General features: G+C 39.8%; 2 protein-coding genes across 3 annotated transcripts in view; one reads left to right on the forward strand and one right to left on the reverse strand.

Annotated features, from left to right (window-relative positions):
* Positions 1 to 3,725: 3,725 nt before the first annotated feature.
* mchr1b (melanin-concentrating hormone receptor 1b) lies at positions 3,726 to 5,199 on the reverse strand. Its single transcript, XM_063904679.1, has 2 exons — positions 4,980 to 5,199; positions 3,726 to 4,753 (listed from the first exon to the last, which is right to left on the reverse strand). Exons 1-2 carry the CDS (start codon positions 5,044 to 5,046, stop codon positions 3,726 to 3,728), a joined length of 1,095 nt encoding a protein of 364 aa, XP_063760749.1. The 5' UTR covers positions 5,047 to 5,199.
* Positions 5,200 to 9,220: 4,021 nt separating this feature from the next.
* Positions 9,221 to 22,397, forward strand: part of grb2b (growth factor receptor-bound protein 2b) — a 40,652-nt gene continuing 27,475 nt past the window's right edge. Inside the window, exons 1-2 of one of the 2 annotated variants that reach the window (XM_063904252.1) lie at positions 9,221 to 9,405; positions 12,643 to 12,908. In XM_063904252.1, the coding sequence (XP_063760322.1) occupies positions 12,831 to 12,908 (78 nt within the window). In that variant the 5' untranslated portion in view covers positions 9,221 to 9,405; positions 12,643 to 12,830. Of the gene's footprint in view, positions 9,406 to 10,026; positions 10,221 to 12,642; positions 12,909 to 22,397 lie in introns of those variants that run through there. The other variant, XM_063904253.1, reaches the window with a different exon arrangement.

Genomic DNA, 22,397 nt, shown 5'->3' on the forward strand with positions numbered 1-22,397 from the left:
TTTCAGTTGTTTTGTATTGTTTTGGGGCTGATTTATCAGACTTTATGGTTGTTTATTTCCACTTACTGTTTGTTTTATGTCACTTTTTTGTTGTTTTGTGTATTTTTTGTGATTGTTGATATACTTTTCCAGCAGATTTTGCATCACTTTATGGTTTTTTACAACACATTGTTGTTGTTTTGTGTGTGTTTGTGGAAGTGTAGCATCTCGGTGGTGGTTCTGCCATCTGTCTTTGGTGAATTTGCCTCTATTTGTCCGTTTAGTTTTGATTTGTTTCGTTGACGTCTGAGTCTATTTGTGGTTTATTTTCTTTTGTTTGTTGGTTTTGGGTCTTGTTCTCCTTCTCTTTTTGTTTTTCTTTGTATCTTTGTCTTTGTTGTTTGATTGACTTTTCGACATGAAATATTAACCATCACTTCACACAGACCAGCAGCACACCAGTGCCTTTGTACTATCTTACACACTTGTATATAACTTTTCAACTTGATAAAAAAGAAACTCCAGCTCAAGGACGTCCCATGATGTGCTGCTCCTTCATTACAACCCCAAATTGAGCTTTCAAATCTCAATCCAAGCTCAGAGACACTTATTTTTATCTGGAATCTCTGAAATGTGGAGTAAAAATCTCACTAAAAGATGTGTTGACTGATTCACACTCAATGTCTCACAATTCTATTTGAGCTTTAGAAGTTTATTTTCCCAGAAGTTTTCCAATTTGACTTTCTTTACTCAAATTGCTCTTATATTTTCCAAGTGTGTGTTGCTCGATTATATTCTGCTTTTGTGGGGGTTTCCCTTCTCTGTAGTGTGTTAAATAGATTTCTGTGCATGTAAATGGTCTGCAGAGGCAGAAATCTCAAAGTTCCCTCCTCCACACTCTTCCCCCTGTTTGAAACGCCTCCATTGGACTCCTTTTGTTTACTTCCGGAACATAGTGACATCACTAGGGAATACTCTCGCTCCTATTGGCTGGAGCTCCAACACATTGTACACGATAGGCTAAGGGGGCGGGACATTTCTAAGCAGTTGACCAATCACAACAGAGCCGGCCAGCTAACCAATCAGAGCAGACTGGGCTCTGGTTTCAGACAGAGGGTGAAAAGAGGAGCTGCAGCACAGGCAGTGTGAGAAACATAAAGAGCTTTCTGACATTAGAGCATGGAGACATGTATTCAAATAAGTATTTTAACATATTCATTAAATGCTGCTGATATGTCAACTTGCAAGAGAAACAGAGGAGAAGTGGGGCTTTGTTTCCCGGCGGAGACAAAGGGACCGATAAGCATCTGTGTAATTATAGACGTCATGCAGATTTGGGATACATATTAGATATTACTGTACAACCCTAATCTCTCAGTCGGGTTTGTTATGGGTTTATGATGTTAATGCCATGGCTCTATTCCATACACCGCTGTTCTTAGATAAAGGGTGATGCGCTGATTTCCTGCCTTCTGCTATTTGGATAAGCGGTGATGCTGAGCCTTCCCGCTGCGAGAAGCTGAGGAGAGAAACTGAAGCATGGCTCGGTTCCTCCTCTTTGATCTGGAGGAAAGTCTCATACCTTAATATGCAACCGCAGGGGATCGACAGACACATTTGAATTCATTCAACCCTTTATTGCAAAGAAGTTGCAAAAGATTTCCTTTTTATTCATACAGGGTAAAACATCCAATAAAATCAATGACACACGGAAAATACAACAGCGAGAGGGAACTGAATTTGACCTGAGAGGTCTTTATCTCGCACAGAATTCACAGGACAAAGACATGCTTCAGTGTTGCATCACAATGATTATTGAAACACACTTCACAGCATCACTAAACAGACACTAATGGGATTGGCTTTGGTACAGAATTCCCAACCATCGCTTCAGTGAGACAATCTGTTGAATGCCTGCAGCTCTTTGTGCACGCTCTGACGGTGTAGCAGCCGCTGAATAACAAATATTTTGACACATCCCAACTGTTAAATATGCATGCACAGTGGCCCAGAAAATCTATGTTTAAAGAAAATGCCACAACATACAAAGAATACCACGTTTAAAATAGCAATGAGCTGCTGCCGGCGCATACATTTCAATGACAACGAGATGGAGTCCACTTAAACTGGGACATGGTATAAGAGGCAATGACATGCAGGGTGATTATGGAACACAAATATAGTGATTGCAACGTTAGACAGCAATTACATGTTGTTTGAAAGCTATTTAGGAATACTATTAATCATAAAAAACTATGTGATGTGGAGGTTTGCAGGCTGGGAAAGTAACATATTGGATTCATTTAGCAGTTTACCCAAAGCAACGAACCATCAGCAAACCGTGTACTGTCCCTTAGCTCCTAGATATTTACTCACATGCCTCAAAATGTCACAGAATATATCACCCCTTGGAATAAAAAATGTGCTTTAAAGGTCGCATTTTCTCAAGTACTGGACTTAAATACACATCTGAGGTACTTGTGATTAACTTGAGTATTTGTATTTGATGCGACCTTATACTTCTACTCATCCAAGACTGTCTCTTAATCGTCATTTAAGTGAGAGCTTTAATTAACTTTATTTAAATGTACTATGTCGACAGATTTCACAAAACTTTATTAGTTTAGTTGAAAGCAATAATGAGAGATACATATGTCCTTAATTAATCCCAAATTGGGAAATAATGAGCAAAGGGTACAGGCTTTACTTTAAAGGTGGAAGAAAGTATAAAAATAATCAAATGAACTCAAATAAAAACAATAAACAGCAGCAAGTCTGTGTACATATCATATATTTGGACTTGATATTATTGATTTCTACTTACCTAATACAGTTCTGTTGGCATAATCCATTTAATGAAAGCCGACGTTTCTGTTTCTCAGTGAAGTTACTTTCAAATAACACTTTTCCCTCCTCCTCGTCTCGGCCTGTAAAAACCTCTCCTCAGCTGTATTGATGTTTTGTCTGTTTCTGGTGAGCTGAAGGATGAAAGTCTCTTTTATGCGTTGGAAATGTGTTCATGGGAACAAAAAAGAAGCTGTAAACATACAAGCAGTAAAATGAAAATGCACACGGATGCAGCAGTGACATGAATCTAATATTGAAACCCTAATGGGAAGCATTCTTCTTTTCATACTTATTCATAAACTTTGCTGATCAGAGTATTATCACCGTCTGGTTTCAGGAGTAGTACTTTAGTAAAGGATGTGAATACTTCCTCTACCACAGCATGTGGAACGGACATTATGTACTGATGTAAACAGAGGGGTTTGCAGAGGGGTAAACAGCAGGCAGAACACGCAGGTGGATGTTGGCGGACGACCATTGCCGATTGCAGTTTGGTGATTGGTTATTGGCAAAAGCTGTTGGCACGGTTGACAATTTGGCGATTGGCGGCTAGACATTGCTGTTTGCACACTGTTGGTAAAGGTGATTTGCAATAGACTCTTGGCGATTGCAGTTGGCCATTGGCGATAATGGTTGGATTGTTGCTTCCAGAGATTGACAGTTGACCATTGGCGATTGTGTCTGGTGATTGCTGTTGACAGTTGGTGGTTGGCCATTGGCAATAGTGGTTGGCAATGGAGGATGACAGTTGACCATTGGTGAGTGCGGTTGGTTGTTGTCTGTTGGTGGTTGGCGATTGCTGTTGGCAATAACGGTTGGCAGTTTACCAGTGGTGATTGCGGTAGCGGATGGTGGTTGGCTGTTGCTGATGACCCAGGATGGCCGGTCCAGCCTCCCTCTCAGTGCACAGCCACAGTGACAGGTAGAATATTCTGAAGAAGTTCCCTTGATGACTGCGATGGTTGAGAGCTGTCCGGAGCCAGCCTCAGACTCATGCTGCCATCAGCCAGAGCGGGGGCCACCCTGAAGACCCTGCAGTGGGACGGCTGAACGGCTACGATGAACTTCCTCTTAAAGGTTTCGCTCAACACGATGTAGATGAACGGGTTGATGCAGCTGTTGGCGTAGCCCATGCTGATGGCGATGTTGTAAGCGTACAGGAAGGCAAAGGTGGGCCGCTGTACTCCGAGGTGGGCCAGCTGCAGGGTGTAGTAGGGGGCCCAGCAGATGAAGAACGCCAGGCATATAGCCACCGCCATACGGGTGACCTTTCTGGTCCGAACCCTGATGCTGCGCTGGGGCAAGGGAGCAACTGTAGCGGACATATTCTGGAGAATCTTGAAGAAGACCCCACAGATGATCAGCCACGGCAGAGCGAAGGCCAGGAAGAACTGGTAGAGGGTGAACCAGTATGTATCCGTCGCTGGGTTGGGCAGCAATAAGGCGCATCCAACCGAGCCATCCTTCAGACGCATGAGTCCTGTATACATCCAGACTGGAGTGATGGAGAGCAGGGAAAAAACCCACACCAGAGCCACGGCCGCCCCCGCTACGAAGGGCGTCCGGACATGTTTGAAGCGTATCGGGTGAACCGTGGCCAGGTAGCGATCCAGAGTCATCACAGTCAGGATGTAGGTGCTAACAATCTGGCTGTTAGAGTCTAGAGCGGTGATGAAGGTGCACATGGTGCCACCGAAGCACCACGACCCGTTACCCAGAAGCTGGTGGATGAGGAAAGGCATGCCCAGGAGAAAGAGGAGGTCTGCGATGGACAAGCTGAAGATGAATATGTCTGGTACTGTTTGCTGGGAGCAGAGCTTGGTTTTCTTCACAATGGTGTAGATGACTATAGAGTTTCCCAAGATCCCGAGGAGGCAGATGACACCAAAGATGCTGGGCATTAAGATGCTGGTGTACTGTTCATACTCTGAGGACACAAACAGGGATGTGTGTTGAGTTAAATTAAAGAGTCTGACAGCCAACACTTCACTACGTCTCCTTTGGCTGACACTTTAACACAGCAACTTACAATAAGTTGCAATAAACCTTAGCAACTCAGAGCATCAAGAAAGGCAAAATGCAGGTACCTTCAGTTCAAATAAGCCACACCAGTGTAAGTGGTGCATTAGAGAGGAGAAAACAAATCAACCTACCTTCTGTCAGATTCTCAGCCGAACTGAGGGGTGAAAAAGATGAATTTGAAATGAATGCAAAGTCCATTTCCGTGGTCTTTCTCTAATAATAAAATAACAGTTTCGAGCGAGTCCAGCAAGACTGAATGAAGAGCATCGTTCTAAAATCCACTCAAACAGAGCGTAACGTGCAGAGACGCAGCACCACGAACATGCTGGTTATCCTCCTGCTTCCTCAGCGCACACAACTACAACGCACTGTAAAAGAAAAAGCCAACGAGAGAAAGAGAGGGAAAGGGGGAGGGAGACTGAACTGCTGTATATATACTGCACAATCATCAGTAATTAGCCTCACATTAACAGCTGAGCAAATGGCATGAGGGTTGAAGGGATGTTTCTGCTTTAATGACTTTGTTATCCTTGTGTTTGTGACTTTTTGTTCAGAAGGCACAAACACAACGGTGTTCTCCAGAGGTAAATGAACAGATGCATGTTGTAATATCCATTAGTTGGACAATGCTTTCACAATATACTGTATACTGTACGTCATTACATACTGTTATTGTAATTGATGTCTCCTTGTTAGCACAAAATACATGAAATTGTCCATCTTTATCCCCCGCAGCACTGAGTGGCTTTACTGGTAACCCTGTGCATCACATTATGAATAGATATGTTTGAGCGTTCACATAATACCAGTGTTCTTATCCTATGGATCTCATTTGATTTAGATTTATGTATTTATTTGAACGAGGACCATGCATACAAATACATTGATCTCAGGAAAGAGAAGAGAAGCCAGATTTGAACTAAAAGCTCATTTCCATCTGTGAATTCTGATGGGAATTTTACCCATGATTTGCGATACAGAGACAAACCCAGTAGAGGTTTTGAATGGAGGCTGAAAATATATATTTTTTACGTACAAAAAGCAATACCCCCTTCCTATTGGTCTTAATTTATTTTGCATTATTTTCATTTGATTTCTTACTTAATATGTGTTGTTTTTTATTTACTTTTGTTATTTGTTTGTATTTATTAATATAGTTTCATTGATTTATTACTTTCGCTGAGTGGGTGGGTTAGTGGGATATCCCTTTTTAACTTTTATTTTATTTCCCATATTTATTTTCTTGCCTTTTAAGCTTTTACTTTTTTCCCATGTATTATTTATCATGTATGTCGTCGTGCTCACCTGCTGCATTTCTGCTATTATATTTTAGCCTCTAACTCAGATTGAATGCTATCTTATTTTTGGTTTTTCTTGCCAAACTGTCAGAGCACTTTGAGCTGCATCCTGTGAATAAAAGGGTATAAACAAATGAGTTAGTATCATTATCAAACAGCATTGCCAGCTTTATTTCTACCGTGCACTGCTCTTCGGTTTCAGGTGTCACACTGCTCCACTAGGTGTCAGCATTGTCCAGATGTTTAAATGCACCCACTGATAGACAGGCCAGACTTTTAAGCAGATGTAAAATAATGCAGAGTAGCCTCTCTTATTCTTTGGTATTGGTAGGTTGGTGTATTACAGTGTAATCTTACTTATTCTGTATATCTAAATTGGGTATTCCGTAAAAAAAAGTATATGGTTAATTCAATTCACTTCCATATTAACGTGCTATAAAACCCGGTTTGGGTTCAAGAAAGTAGATGGAATGTAATTTAAGCTATTAGAGGTCCACTTCTTCCAATAAATTGTTCCAGAAATCATTCAATAATAACCTGTGTGCACATTTAAAGCACATGTAGCTACACACCCAGGCATTAATCATGAGTTGGTCAATAATATGATTGCATATGATCTGATGTACCACCTTGCCTTATTTCAACACACTACCTAAATATGTAATGCCTGAAATGAAATGGTGTTGTCTTGCCCTCAAAGTAATCTGTTAATAATAGGATCTACTATTACTACTTTTACTTAAGTAAATCATGTTAGTACTTCTTCCAACTCTGTCAATAAAGATAGATCCATGTCATAAAGTGCATGGTCTTATTTGGTATTAGTAGTAAGCTGTTAATATAATCATAGGGTATACGTAAAGCCAGTTGAGGGCAGCAGTAGAAACCAGTGGTGGTGGGATGTAACTACCATTCAAACAAGTGCTGTAGGCTACCTATGTGCCAATACCAGTACCAAGTAGGTAGGTGGGAGAAGTACTCAGGTCTTGTACTTGAGTAAAGTAGAAGTACTCAGGTCTTGTACTTGAGTAAAGTACAAGTACTCAGGTCTTGTTCTTGAGTAAAGTACAAGTACTCAGATCTTGTACTTGAGTAAAGTAGAAGTACTCAGATATTGTACTTGAGTAAAGTAGAAGTACTCAGATATTGTACTTGAGTAAAGTAGAAGTACTCAGATCTTGTACTTGAGTAAAGTAGAAGTACTCAGATCTTGTTCTTGAGTAAAGTAGAAGTACTCAGGTCTTGTTCTTGAGTAAAGTAGAACTACTCAGGTCTTGTTCTTGAGTAAAAGTAGAAGTACTCAGGTCTTGTTCTTGAGTAAAGTAGAAGTACTCAGATCTTGTACTTGAGTAAAGTAGAAGTACTCAGATCTTGTACTTGAGTAAAGTAGAAGTACTCAGATCTTGTTCTTGAGTAAAGTAGAAGTACTCAGATGTTGTACTTGATTAAAGTAGAAGTACTCAGGTCTTGTTCTTGAGTAAAAGTAGAAGTACTCAGGTCTTGTTCTTGAGTAAAAGTAGAAGTACTCAGAACTTGTACTTGAGTAAAGTAGAAGTACTCAGGTCTTGTACTTGAGTAAAGTAGAAGTACTCAGATCTTGTACTTGAGTAAAGTAGAAGTACTCAGATATTGTACTTGAGTAAAGTAGAAGTACTCAGGTCTTGTACTTGAGTAAAGTACAAGTACTCAGGTCTTGTTCTTGAGTAAAGTAGAAGTACTCAGATCTTGTACTTGAGTAAAGTAGAAGTACTCAGATCTTGTTCTTGAGTAAAAGTAGAAGTACTCAGGTCTTGTTCTTGAGTAAAGTAGAAGTACTCAGATCTTGTACTTGAGTAAAGTAGAAGTACTCAGATCTTGTACTTGAGTAAAGTAGAAGTACTCAGATCTTGTTCTTGAGTAAAAGTAGAAGTACTCAGATCTTGTTCTTGAGTAAAAGTAGAAGTACTCAGGTCTTGTTCTTGAGTAAAGTAGAAGTACTCAGATCTTGTTCTTGAGTAAAAGTAGAAGTACTCAGGTCTTGTTCTTGAGTAAAGTAGAAGTACTCAGATCTTGTACTTGAGTAAAGTAGAAGTACTCAGATCTTGTACTTGAGTAAAGTAGAAGTACTCAGATCTTGTACTTGAGTAAAGTAGAAGTACTCAGATCTTGTTCTTGAGTAAAGTAGAAGTACTCAGATGTTGTACTTGATTAAAGTAGAAGTACTCAGGTCTTGTTCTTGAGTAAAAGTAGAAGTACTCAGGTCTTGTTCTTGAGTAAAAGTAGAAGTACTCAGAACTTGTACTTGAGTAAAGTAGAAGTACTCAGGTCTTGTACTTGAGTAAAGTAGAAGTACTCAGATCTTGTACTTGAGTAAAGTAGAAGTACTCAGATATTGTACTTGAGTAAAGTAGAAGTACTCAGGTCTTGTACTTGAGTAAAGTACAAGTACTCAGGTCTTGTTCTTGAGTAAAGTAGAAGTACTCAGATCTTGTACTTGAGTAAAGTAGAAGTACTCAGGTCTTGTACTTGAGTAAAGTAGAAGTACTCAGGTCTTGTACTTGAGTAAAGTAGAAGTACCAGAGTGTAGGAATACTCTGTCACAGTAAAAGTATTCTAAATGTTCCTCCAGTGAAAGTTGAAAGTACTCTCCTCTAAATGTACTTAAAGTAGCGACAGTAAAAGTAGTCATTGTCTGATTGGTCCATTTCAGAATAATATCTCTGATATGTTTTATAATGATTGATCATTAAAGTGTTCTCAGAGCTGGTAAAGGTGCAGCTAGTTTGAATGGCTTTGTATACTGCAGGGTAGCTGCTGGATTTACTGCAGGTGAACTAAAGTCTGATTTAAGGGAGATTATATTTACCATCATTAATCCTAATCTGTAAAGTAACTAAAGGTATTAAATAAATGTAGTTGAGTAAAAGTAAACAGTAGTGTAAAATGGTAATACTGCATACATGCCAGGAAAATAAATAAATACAGTAAGCTAAATAATGCAGAGAATGTTGTAAGTGACCATGTAAATAAATAAGTAACAGTCTATGGCTGTACAGACTGACAGGGAGGAGCTCCAGTCACAACAGCGGGCAGACCCTCCCTGTTCTGGGGGAAGGAAGCGGAAATAAACCCTTCTGCTAGCAGCTACATGCAGGACGATCAGCCCTGAGACATTACATCGTTCTGTTGCCTCTCCAGAGGAAGAAGCAGAGAGTGGATTAGAAACACCATAAAGGGTTTTGTTACGGTGGCAGCAACGAAACGGAATATATTCTGAGTGGTGAGTTTTTTATGCTCTTCTCTTTAAAGTTGTCCAGTGTTTCCTTTACCCGACGCAGGCTAGTCAAGTTCAGTGCATGGATGTTATAAAGAGAACTGGTGGAGGATCCCGTTCATTCCAATGAGAGCTGCTCAGAGGCGCTTGAAGCCCAAAAAGGAACGACTATAGATTCAGAAAGTACCCGTAGGTGGGCCCATTGAGCATGCGCAGTGGAGGTTTTACCTTAAGCTTCGCCTCCGATTTCCTGCTATCTGTCAGTCAAATGAACGCATAGGGAAAGTACTTTATTGATCCAAAATTGGGAAATTATTTAAAAGGTGGAAAAAAGTTTAAACATAAATATATATAATATACAGTATAAATGACAATACTCTCTAATATACCAATATAATGACTAGACAATATGTATATTTGAGAAATGTACTTTTTCATTTTACTATTATGTGCATGCCCTTATATAATAGTGCTTTATTTGTTGTCGCTATCCTCACTCTTGCTGTTAAAAAAAAGTTATTCTGATAAACTTTCCCCAATCTAAGTCAATGGGGAAAGTCTATTTGGGCCAACATGACGTCACGGAAGCTGTAGTACCCCGTTATGGCCACTATGAATATTTCAAACATCTGCCTCAACGGTCGGCTTCACTTCCTGGAGGTCTTCGGTTCAGTTAGCTTAGCTGCGGGCTAACTGAGCTAGCAACAACAGCTAGCGTTACGAAAAAAAAGGTGTTTTCTGCCTTTTCACATCTGCCAACGTGAAGCTAGCTCGTAGGCCTGCCGCTTGAGCTTATGTGTATTCCCAACTGGACACTTGTGGTGAGTAGTCTCAGACTTAAAGTGCCTTTTGTGGTTTAATATATATATAAATATATACATGTTAAGTTTAGTAGTCACACCGCATCGCAGTTATTGTTGTACGACCGTTAGCCGGCATGCTAGCTCCCTGTTAGCTGGAACGGAATCGATCCGCTCCAAGTGGCGTGAAAAACTGTCAAAATGTCAGCGAAAAAGGCTTTATTTTCTCCATTGTTTTGACTGTAAAGAATCATGAGAATGTTGTGAATGCCTGTGGGGTTTGGCTGCCTTGAAACTGGCATTAAAACAGTCAAAATGTGAGCTAAATATGCTCAAAATCGTATATAGTTTCATACAAAGATACAGAATAGAAGGCAGTGTACATTATGCCTGTTAATCTTTTCAAACGCAAAAGCGTATATAACAACTTTTTGGACCCTAATGATTTGAATAAGGTCCAAACACTAGTGAAACAACAGTTAAAATTGGATCTTAAAATGCTCTAAATGGTATATGTTTGTCATAGTTAGTGACTGTAACGAATCATTAGAAGGTTGTAAATGCTGAGTTTGGCAGGCTGTTTCCCTTACGTCTTCAGCTTCCCTTTTCTTTACTCTGTCTTCTGCTATGTATGTGAAAGAGTCACTAACTTGTGAAAATAGTCCTGCATTCAAAACCTTATATGTGACGTACTAACGTGTTGCAGAAGTGAAAGAAGTACTCAGATCCACTCCAAGTGGCGTGAAAAACTGTCAAAATGTGAGCTAAAGATGCTCTAAATTCTATATTTCTGCCATAGTTTTGAAAGTAAAGAATGATAAGCAGTATGTAAATGCTTCAGGGTTGTGGCAGACTTCTTTCCTTTCATCTTCTGCTTTCTTTACTTTGTATTCACTAATGTACCTCTGTCCCTGTGTGCTTTGTTGTTGGTCTGTCTTCAGTGGTGTTGCTGACAGTTGTATTGCTGTAAACAAAGGCTGCAGTCACATTTTAATATGTACCGTTACGTCAAATGACCAGATGGCTGTTCTGTATCTGCAGTGGAGTATTCAAATTGTAAGCTTAGGTAAAAGAGGCAATACCTAAACGTAAAAATACTATGATTAAAGTTACAGTCCTGCATTTAAAACCTTACATAAGTACACTAGAAAAGTATTGACTTACAAATATACTTTTATACTTAATTTAGAAAGAAATCGATATTCTGCCACAGTTTTTAGTTGTCTGTGTGTCCCTTGTTATTCGATGCAGGGCTTTATTAGTGTGAGCCTATCAGAGCTACACGGTGGCATATTGCAGAACAACTTAATGAGATAACGCGGCTTTATCCATTTAACTCAGCAACTGTTGGTTTAGCCGGCGTATCACTGTCAGCTTTAAGTAGGATACTGACTTCTCCGTCTCCAGGCCAGGTGGCAGGCTGTCAAGGAAGTCAGTACAAGTTACTATTGATTGGAGAGAATTTGGCATCAATGTCCTCTTATCCTCTTATTATAGTTGGTCAGATCAACTGCAGTTAGAGCCTGTAGACTTAAACACATTTACACACATCAGGGGGTGTTCTAGAAAAATGTAGTATGCTGGTCTTGTATATAATGTTTATTAAAAACAACGCAACACTGGAGCTCCGTAAAAACAGAGCTGTCTCTGCCGTCTGACGCTCTATTTGACACCATCTTTATATTTCTGGAGTATTTATAGTTTCTGACCGACAGAAATATTGTTTTCTGGCATCACTTCAACATTTAGGGGGAAAATCAGCATTTTGGTTTGAGGGAGCAGCGCCCCTGTTACCCGGTGTAGAACAAACCCTGTATATGTTTGCCATTATAGATGATCATTAGTATGTGTGCTGTATTTAAGTCCTGCTCGATTTGGAAAATGCATTTAATTATAGATATTTTGACGTTTGAATTGAAAAAAACGTTTTATTTCATCAGTAAAATCTCAGCTTTGGGTCTGGATATCCTTGCAGCTCCTTTTAACCTGTATTTTATATTGGATATGATTAAATTGTACTATATTGATCCCCATTTAGGATTTCTTTGGTCATGGCAGTATGTAAACAACGCTTAGCACAGGAACTCAACATGAAGTCAAACAGTAAATAAACTTAAACAGTATAATATACACATCAAGAGTTGAAAATAAACCAAGTAATACATGTTGACATCAGCAGTGGAAGATGTACATACCGTCTCCATTAAATACACGATATACTACTTCACTGAACAGTATTTCATTTTACATTCTGTCTGTGATTTCACACGTATGTAGTTGTTCACGTGCACTATGTTCCTGCAATATTGTATGTATTTTCCTTTATGTCTTATGTATAAAGTATGTTGCGTTGCCTTGGGGGCTAAATATTCCGCTGTAGCTAAAAGCCTTTGAACATACCCTATATATTTTAGTCTGATTGCCTCTTGTTTGTTGTTTGCAGGTACCTTCCTGTGACCTGTATGTGAGGTCTCAGCCCTAAAGGAGCGGGTCATAGACGGGAGGAGAGACTCGGAGGAAATTATCTGGCCACAGGAGCCTGGATACGTGTTTTAATTTTGACTCAGCCCCTGAAACACAACCACAGACAAGCAAGTGATTTTTTTTTTTTCTCCAGCAAAAACTACAAGCATGGAGGCCATAGCAAAATACGATTTCAAAGCCACTGCTGATGACGAGCTTAGTTTTAAGCGTGGAGAAGTCCTCAAGGTGAGTGAAACCAAAGTATTTGAACAAAATGTCAAGACTTGTCTGTATTACTCATAACGATGCTGGGAAGTCTGTTCTTGTTGTAGTACATTTTATTTCCTGTGTAGTAAATCATACACGTACTTTGTTGAAGCAAACATGATTACAAGAGATAAGGGAGTTATTTTACTTTTTTTAAAGAGAAAGCATCTGTAGGATATACGTTAAACTCATCTGCACTCGAACTATACAGAATAATACTGTAGATATCTAAATGTTGCACTCGGGCTGCTTTTAAGAAAGTAAATGAATGGCTTTTGGAAATGTGTGCATCTTAAAAGAGCTTAATTTAGAAAGAGTAAATAAAGAGCAGCAGCTTGAACTTCCCTTTCTCTGTGTTAACCGTTTCACACCGTAACAGTTTCAGCCAATCACAGAACAGATCATTCCGAACACATGAGAACTTTTGAAAAGTTTAGGTCTGTCTTTCTGTCCCTCTGATATTCCTCTCCCTCACTGACTGTCTTTAGTTCAGAGGACTGAGCTCCAGCCTGTCCCCAGGATTTTACATCGGGGCTGAAATGGTGTCCGGTCCATTCTCACATGTGAAGGAGCTCATTGGTGCTCCACTCTCCTCCTCCTCTCTCTGTCTGTCTCTCACTAACTCGTCTCTCCCCTCACTCTTCTCTCCATCTTCTCTCTCCCGCTAACCTTTCTCTCCCCTCACTCTTCTCTCCGTCTTCTCTGTCTGTCTCCCGCTAACTCGTCTCTCCCCTCACTCTTCTCTCTCTCTCTCTCCCGCTAACTCCCCTCTCCCCTCACTCTTCTCTCCGTCTTCTCTCTCTGTCTCCCGCTAACTTGTCTCTTCTTCTTGTGTTTATCTGCCTGTATCGCTCACTCGTCTCTTTCGTCCCCCGTTGGCGTCGGTTAAAATGGAATTGCCCCGTCAAAAGAAAATCCCTTATTAATGTACTGATTATAGGTCTGGGTCCGTATAGGTCGGCGTCAGGGTCCGGACCCGGACCGCGGTCCGCCTGTTAGTGAACTATGTTCTAAACAATATATATATATATATATGTATATGTATATATATATATATATATATATATACATTAAAAAAATTCAGTCCCAAAACTGGTTATTTTTATAAATAATTATAGTTATTATACATTAAAGAAGTTACATAGAACATGTTAATACGGTCAGATTTTCCTTTTGAATAATCAGACAAGTACATCTACAGTATATGTCTTCATCTAAGATTCAAAACCTGTTATTTTTCCTATATTTGACATCCTATACCTGTTAGATGTATCTGTTAAACCCACCAAAATATCAGTAGCCTCTGGCTTTATGCTGAAATCCACAACACCATGCGTCATGTGATGACACCCATGCTAATTACACGTGGAAACAAAACAACAACATGTTAGGTTCAGCTCCTCTGGCCTGTTGTGTGTTTGCAGAGTATTTTAAAGGAGCAGTGCATGTACTTTTCAGCATAAAAGACCAGTGATTAAAGTGGCCCGGAGAAGCCATGTTTTTGTTCCGTTATGAAATATCTAAAGTGCAGCCCCTGAGGCTTGAGAAGCTTACTCAAAGCCTCATGCTTCCTGGTTGCTTCAAAAGCGTTGATGTCACTCTGACCTTGATGAGATAGAGCTAAGATATTAGAAAGTACATAGTACGACTCTCCTGCTCAGAGAATCGCTTTGGATTTAAATGCAATCATCATAATCCCTCTGTTTGGCGTCACAGTGATGTCGAGCAGGATGAAGAGGCCCACGAATGAGATAAAGCTTCACATTTCCTCTGTGTGGATGAACACTAAAGACATCTTTCCATGATGTGTGACTTTAAGAACCTCCCTTTAGCTGAGAGGTTGGTGCTTTTCATACTGATTGAAAGGCCACTGGTTTTTAAGGTTCTTTTTCTATTTATTTGCCTCCCCCTCCCTCTGGAACTCCCTCCCCAGTCACGTCGGATCTGCCTACGCTCACGTCATTCAAAAAACCCTTCAAATCTCACCTTTTTTCTCTTGCCTTCAACTCCTTGTCCTCTAACCCCTCGCCCCTATTCCACCTAGCTGAGCACTTTTTACTTCTGTTGTTATGAAAACCCCCCCCCTCGACGCTCACAGCGTGCAGGGCTACTCTAAGACAGTTTGCATGTGATGAACAGCTTTCCTCATTTACTCTTTTCTCATTTTAAACTGTCTGTATATAATATCAAAGTGAGCTGTCTCACCAGGGGGGAGAGAGCGGGAGATGGGGAGCTCAGGACACACAGAGCTAAATCTGAGTTCTTATTAAATTTGCATAGAGGAGAACAGAACACACTTCCCTCTGATTTCAACAGCTAGTGGAAAAATCAGACCACATGGCAGCGTTCCAGTCACGTTGTTAATGGGAAATACCACACATTTTTTTTCTTCCCGCAATTGACTTCTTTTAAAGATTTTTCAGAATTTGCAAAGCCTAAGTTGTACTTCTCAGTTCCCCATATGTGCGGTACGTCGTTCTTAGTTGGTTTCCTTCCTGCAAGATGGTTTTTCTCAAGGTGTTTTTCACTCGTTTACAGAAGTCTCACACTCCCAGAAAGGGCTCACTTCTTCAGATTAAGCCTGGTCCGTTAAATGAGGATGTACACCTACAAACTACACCTATCGATCTGTTATGATTCACATTTCCAGCGAAGGGGAAATGTGCAGCATTACAGCAAAGGTGAACGTGCAGATAAAAGGCAGAGATATAGTGTAGGCTGAAGTAAAGCACACGTGTTCACAGCAGCCAGAATAATGTAGAAGAAGAGTGTATACATCACGCAGCGGGGTTACTGCAATAAGCCCACCAAAGCTACCCACCTTTGCTTTTAAAGTGAACATCTATTTATATATCCTGACTCTGCGTATAATACTGTAAGTGCAGGATGGTGAGAGCTACAGGAAAAAGCTCGCCAGGTTATTTCTGGACAGAGACTGAATCTGAAATGGGGAAGGAAAGCCTCGAGCACTGTCCACATTGGTCTGAGACAATTGTCGGCAGCTGCTTTGCTCAAAGGACCGCTTCACTTTTTAAAATGGAGAAAAATGACCCCATGTTTAACAGAACCCCCCCCACACACACACACACACACACACACACACACACACACACACACACGTACACACTCTTTTATTCTGCTTAAGTTCCTCCTCGTACGTTAAGACTGAGGGTCTCCCCTCAGGTAGTTCATGAGAAACAGCATGGTGTCCTTCACAGGAACTCAAAATGTGAACCTTATCTTACTTTGAATTACAAAGCAGCAGTTGGATGCAGTTCTGGGTAACCTATGAGCAATGCTGATTAGGTAATTGATCCAACAGTAACATACTCACACCACGCCTTATGGTATTTTATTATGTAGTACGTACCAGTACTCTGATACGGTTCTGACGGGTCAATTTGGACATTTCAGAGGTTTTAAAATGTATAATAAGAGGTACAATAATGACGCCTCGCTGCATGTTATCCCTTACATATACAGTGTGTTAACAAACAATTAATAATCAGGGTTTTTCTACAAAAACCACGGATGAGGTGATGCTGTGGCGCTGATCTTCTGTAGAAGATGTACACGTGTTTATCAGCGCACTTTGCCTTTGTTTTTTCAAACCACTCGGTCGTTTGGTTACATATCACTCAGAATATTAAATTATCACGGGGGAAATTGGGTTTTTGCTTCATTTCTGGGTAAAATAAAACATTTAAATAACCCTGAGAAGTGAAAGATTTAAAAAAGGGAATTAAAAGACACAACAAATAGAATAAAGGGGAAAATGTGCAATGAACAGATTAAATAACGTAAACCTTAACGTCAAAGTATTGTACGATTCTCCCTCTATTGAAATGACCTATTTATTAAGAGAAAGATATGAACAATGATAAACAGAGTGCTTTGTTTATTAGGATCTGTTGCATAGCGCGTGCGTGTCACTCCAGCAGAGGCTACAGCGTACAGTACAGCAGCGTTAGCCGTTCCTCTAACAGAGGCTCTCCCGAGGTGCAGTGTGTTCATAGTGGCTCCTTCTCTTCATCTGCAGTGCTATCAGTCTGCTGATACTAATACTAAGCAGCTCCGCTCCCAGCACAAAGGCTCCTCTCATGAGAAAGTGGGCCCGTGTCGAGGCTCTGTTTGCATGTAGCATCCTTTAGCTTCTCTACAGTTTCAGTGTCACTGGGAGACGGTGGCTGTGCTGCTGCCTCTGTATCCCTTACAGGGAATCTGTTGGCTCTTTATTTACTCCTGCTTTCATTCACTATCAATATCACTGGACTTATTGCACCATCAGCAGCTAAAACCGTCAGCATTAATATCTATAGTCACACTGGCAGTGTTACATACTGTACTGGTCATACATTTTTACGTTGTTTATTTAAATAAAATGTATTTACAATCTTACTAACTTCTTATGCTTGTAAACACATTTCTATTTTATTTTAATATTTTATTGGACCTTTTTCTGGATCTTCCTATTTTTTTATACATTATTTTATTTATTTTAAATAATTTTTTGCACATTTTTAGTTTAGTTTTATTTTAGCTTTTTTTTTGCAGATTTCTACTTTTTGTTTGTGTAAATATTTCTATTGTATTTATTTGTTTTACAGAAAGAGCAATTGTGAAAAATCCCAAATAAAATGATTTCATATAATCTTTAAATATAACTTTTATTGTTAGCATTATATTTAGCATAGTTGAATTTAAGCAAGTCTGGTGTGTTACCGTTCACATCTAACAAGTAGGATCGGCATCAGATCTATATTTAGCTACGGTCTGACACACCAACACTCACTACTCCAATGAAGCCCAAATATTAGGCAGCTCCATCTGAGCGCCTCACAGCAGTTTCCCCCTCGGTTCAATAGCTTAAATTTAAGACCTTTTATATAACCATTTATCTAATGGTCTGCCAGGGAGGGATCAAGAGGTTGATTTTGGGACATCTAATCCCGTTGTGTCGAACTATTTAATCATCCTGAAATGTGTACATGCTGACTTCTGTCACAATAAGCATGAATGGGTGTGATTTACAAATAGGACATTAATTACAAATTCTGACTTTAACCTCTGGTGTGAACTCTCCCCTTATCTCCACTCATCAATATAATTGTGTTGCAACGCTCAGATAGAGGTAGACAAATAGCATTTATTCGATGAAATGAAGCCCATATTGTCCAATTCCTCCAATATATTAAGTAATCAGTTTCCACAGCTGTCAGGTGGTGAGCTCTGCGTCACCGTGACTCATGCAGCTGGTTACTGGACCAGAATCCCCTCTGATTCGCAGCCCTGAGTCATACTCCAACGTTTTGCTCTCTAAAATATCAGAAGTGAAGCAAACTGTCACATTTTAACAGAGCCTCCCACCCCCCAACAAGACAAAGACATTTAATACACAGGTGCAGCGACGTATGTCTTTAAAGGGCTAACCTGAAGTTAGCATCGCAAAGGTTCCCATTTAAAAAAAAAAAAAGCAAATGGGGTTTGGGCGATAAAGGAACTACAGCACGGTCACATGACTTCAGGTCACCACCGCTAAGCTAAAGGCGGCTAATGTTGGGCTATAAAGGAACTACAGCACGGTCACATGACTTCAGGTCACCACCGCTAAGCTAAAGGCGGCTAATGTTGGGCTATAAAGGAACTACAGCACGGTCACATGACTTCAGGTCACCACCGCTAAGCTAAAGGCGGCTAATGTTGGGCTATAAAGGAACTACAGCACGGTCACATGACTTCACGTCACCACCGCTAAGCTAAAGGCGGCTAATGTTGGGCTATAAAGGAACTACAGCACGGTCACATGACTTCAGGTCACCACCGCTAAGCTAAAGGCGGCTAATGTTGGGCTATAAAGGAACTACAGCACGGTCAGATGACTTCACGTCACCACCGCTAAGCTAAAGGTGGCTAATGTTGGGCTATAAAGGAACTACAGCACGGTCACATGACTTCACGTCACCACCGCTAAGCTAAAGGAGGTTACTGTTTGAACATTTAAAACATCTGTTAACCAAATCACAGAAAATAAATTGCAGTTGGGGGAAATAATTATTTACAGTAATTTAATAGTTGTGACATTTCTTTGTACTTTTTGATGGATGTATGAGGCTCAAACTGAGGGGGCAAAAAATACAACTGTGTGGCAAAGCCCCCTTTTGCCCCTTCGTGGCGCCGGGCCCAGTGATGACGATGAGTCGTCTCATTTCTTATTTCAAGTTTCTAACCAAAACGCATCCAAAGAAAAATCATTGACTACGGACCAGAGAACCAGAAGTGCTAAATGCTAACTCATATCGGGGTTTTAGGACTAATTCAACACCACTGTATTTTCTTTAAAATTATTTACTCTCACATCTAGCTTCCGGTGCTTTCCTGCACACATCGTTCTTCTTTCTTTTATCAGTGACGTGCACACAGAGCTGTTTTAACCACCAGCCAGTTTTATCTTTACACACAGTTTTCTAGTTAAACTGTGTCCCAGTAATCTGAACATGGAGCCGGATTTGTTGTGTTAAGTCTCACTTTAGTGGATCCAGAGGTGTGAAAAATGTTAAAGCCGTGAAGCGTAGGTTTATATGTAAAATATCTCAGTACAAATGTGCAGGGAGTGGGCCCATGACACATTTGCATAATGCAGACGAGTTCAGTTTCACTGAGATCTGCCATCATGCATAGAGAGAAAAGGGAAGTTACCACTCGTGACAAGCAGATATTTTTGTAAATCTAGCGTTGAGATTTGGAGGGTTTTTTGTGCCTTTTTTCCCTGTTGGGGATAGTCAGCCCATAGTGTTTAAGTATATTGTATGACGCATCGTTTGAGCATTTGACAGATCAAGCTTTTGAATCCTTTAGTATCATCACCTGACACACTCAGGCTTGACGTGTCCTCTTGAGGGGAAAAACAGTCATCACTTTGACGTCCTCTCTAGTAATATTTGTCCCTGAGATCACGACCGTAAATGATTTACTGACGTCATTTATCGAAGTGAGAAATCCATTATTTCGAGCTGGTTTCACATGTATGGGAACTTTGTTTATGGAAGCACGGCACATTTAAGGACCTGTCATCCAGCCACATCTGCAGTCACTGGTCACCCACACTTGTTGATTTTTGACCAGTTTCATGAAGCACCATGGGAGCTATTATTAAAGCCAATGTTTCCTTGGCTCGATTTTCTCCTGGTTTGATGCTTGAAAAGGGTATGGTACCTCCTCACTCCCAATCCCCGATGCTTGTCACCTTTGACTGTTCAATTTGCATCAAGTGCTGTACCAGCCTTTCATTTAAATCAGAATACTATATTTCAGAATAAAATACAAACAAATGAAATAAAGACATTTGTATTACTTAATATAAGAAAGTATAAATGTGCAAAGAAAATATAAATAATAATTGCAAATAAATGAATAATCATAAGAAATTAAAGTAAAAATGTTCATTGAAAAAAATAAAATGTAATAAAAACATTTATATAAAAATAAGAAGTAAAAAAATACAATAATTTATATAAAAATAAGAAGTAAAAAAATACAATAATTTATATAAAGATAAGAAATTATAATGAAGTAATTTAATTGAAACTAATACAATTTAAAATATTTATATAAACATAAGAAGTTAGCGAATATTTAATTATAATTACTGAAAGTAAACATTTCTAATAAAAAGATGAAATAAAATAAAATACAATCATTTTAAATCTAAGAAGTTAGAGTAAAATGTTTAATTCAAATACTTGATATAGCTGTAAGAAGTTTAAGGAGAGAGGTGCAGTTTGTACAGATAATAATGCTGAACATAATTAAGTGATCAGTTTTTAAATGCTGAGTCCTTTCTGTGTCAGAAGCCGCTCTAGAGGAAAGTGTGTGGAGGCGGCAGCAGAGTGTGGTCATTGCCCTGAGCACTGCACACTTGTTCTCATTTCCTCCTTAAATAAATAAAGATTAACAGCCCTGCTGGCGGACAGAATTAGCTCCTATCGTCAGATCTTTGAACTGTGGCCACGAGTGATCCAAGTTCCGCCATTCAGGTCGTTTATTATGAGCCCTCCGTGTGAGCCTTGCTGCTCTGTAAATCCTATACAGCAGCCACTAATGAAATACCACGGCAATTTAAGTCAACCCAGGAATCAAATGAGAGCCCTGCCGATAGATTACCGATAGAGCCGAGGCCTTTGGTGGAACATTAAGACGCTCACAGGCTAACCTCAGCTCTAGGAAGAGAAGATGCAAATGATTATTACACGTTTAAATCTAATATTTAGTCACAGAAGCGGCAACAACTAAATGAAACAAACACTGGGACTTGATCAAGAGGTTTGCACCGTGTAGGAAATATAACGAAAAGGAGGCAGAATGATAAAAGTTTACAAACTAAAGTTGGGATGCATGATTTTGAAGGGGTAACAATTATAAATAGCAATAATCTTCAGTGGTGTAATGAAATAAGGGGGATAAATCATCATGTTTGTCATTGTACATGGAAAATATAATTCATTTCTCTCATTTATTATTTGTACCAATCAAATATGTTTTCCTAAATCTGTACTTTTCAATATTTTAACACATATGTATGCTCTTCCACATATCGTGCTTCCAGCTATTTGGATATTGCACTAGTCCATAATGCAATTTCTATACACTATACTTAAACTGCAAAATAAGCATTTAAGGCTTATATTATCAGGGGGCTTTCTCACTACAGATATTTCATACTCAGAAATATCATCTTTCTGGAGTATGTTCCCTGACTTAGCTTTTGTGTTAACTGAATAACACTGAGATATTCCCAAAATAAAGATTTGTTTCCCCTTAAGAGAGACAAACCACCGTCCTGCCGCCCCAAACCTTCTTTCTTCCAGTCAAATCAGGCCCAGAATCAGTGGTGAAGTTGTCTAGTCCCAACATCAGTGTGTCCTTGCATCTGCACATGCTTCACTTAATGCATCAGCCTTTCACATCCTGTTTGACGTGTCTTCCAACACCCAGCAGCTTCCTGTGTCTCCACAGCAAACTCTGCAGCCTGCATCCTCCACGCCAAGAACACGCGTCTCACTACTGAAAGTGAAATGATTTAGCGCCAATGAAAACCCATTTGAGGCTACACAACGTAGCAACATTTTACCGAAAGTCTAATATCTTGGGCTAGTGCAAGGGAATTAAAGAGGCCTTTCTTATGTTTTGGGGGTTTTCCCTTTCCTATAAAGGCTTTCTGTGCATGTAAACGGTCTGCAAAGGCTCAAATCCCGGTGTTTCCCTCCCAAAGAAGCCAGTTGTTTCAACCCTTTTTTTTGTTGCCCCCCCACATAATGGTTCCCTCATCGCCCATTAGTGTTTAGTATTGATTTCCCCCCTCCCTGCCCGTCTGACCTCAGAGGGGAAGAAGAGTCGTATCCTTAAATGTCTTGAAAATCCCAACCTCACTTGAAACACTCATAAGCCGTCATCAGAGTCTGAGCTCCAATC

Source organism: Eleginops maclovinus, chromosome 16 (assembly GCF_036324505.1).
Source record: "Eleginops maclovinus isolate JMC-PN-2008 ecotype Puerto Natales chromosome 16, JC_Emac_rtc_rv5, whole genome shotgun sequence".
NCBI lineage: Eukaryota > Metazoa > Chordata > Actinopteri > Perciformes > Eleginopidae > Eleginops > Eleginops maclovinus.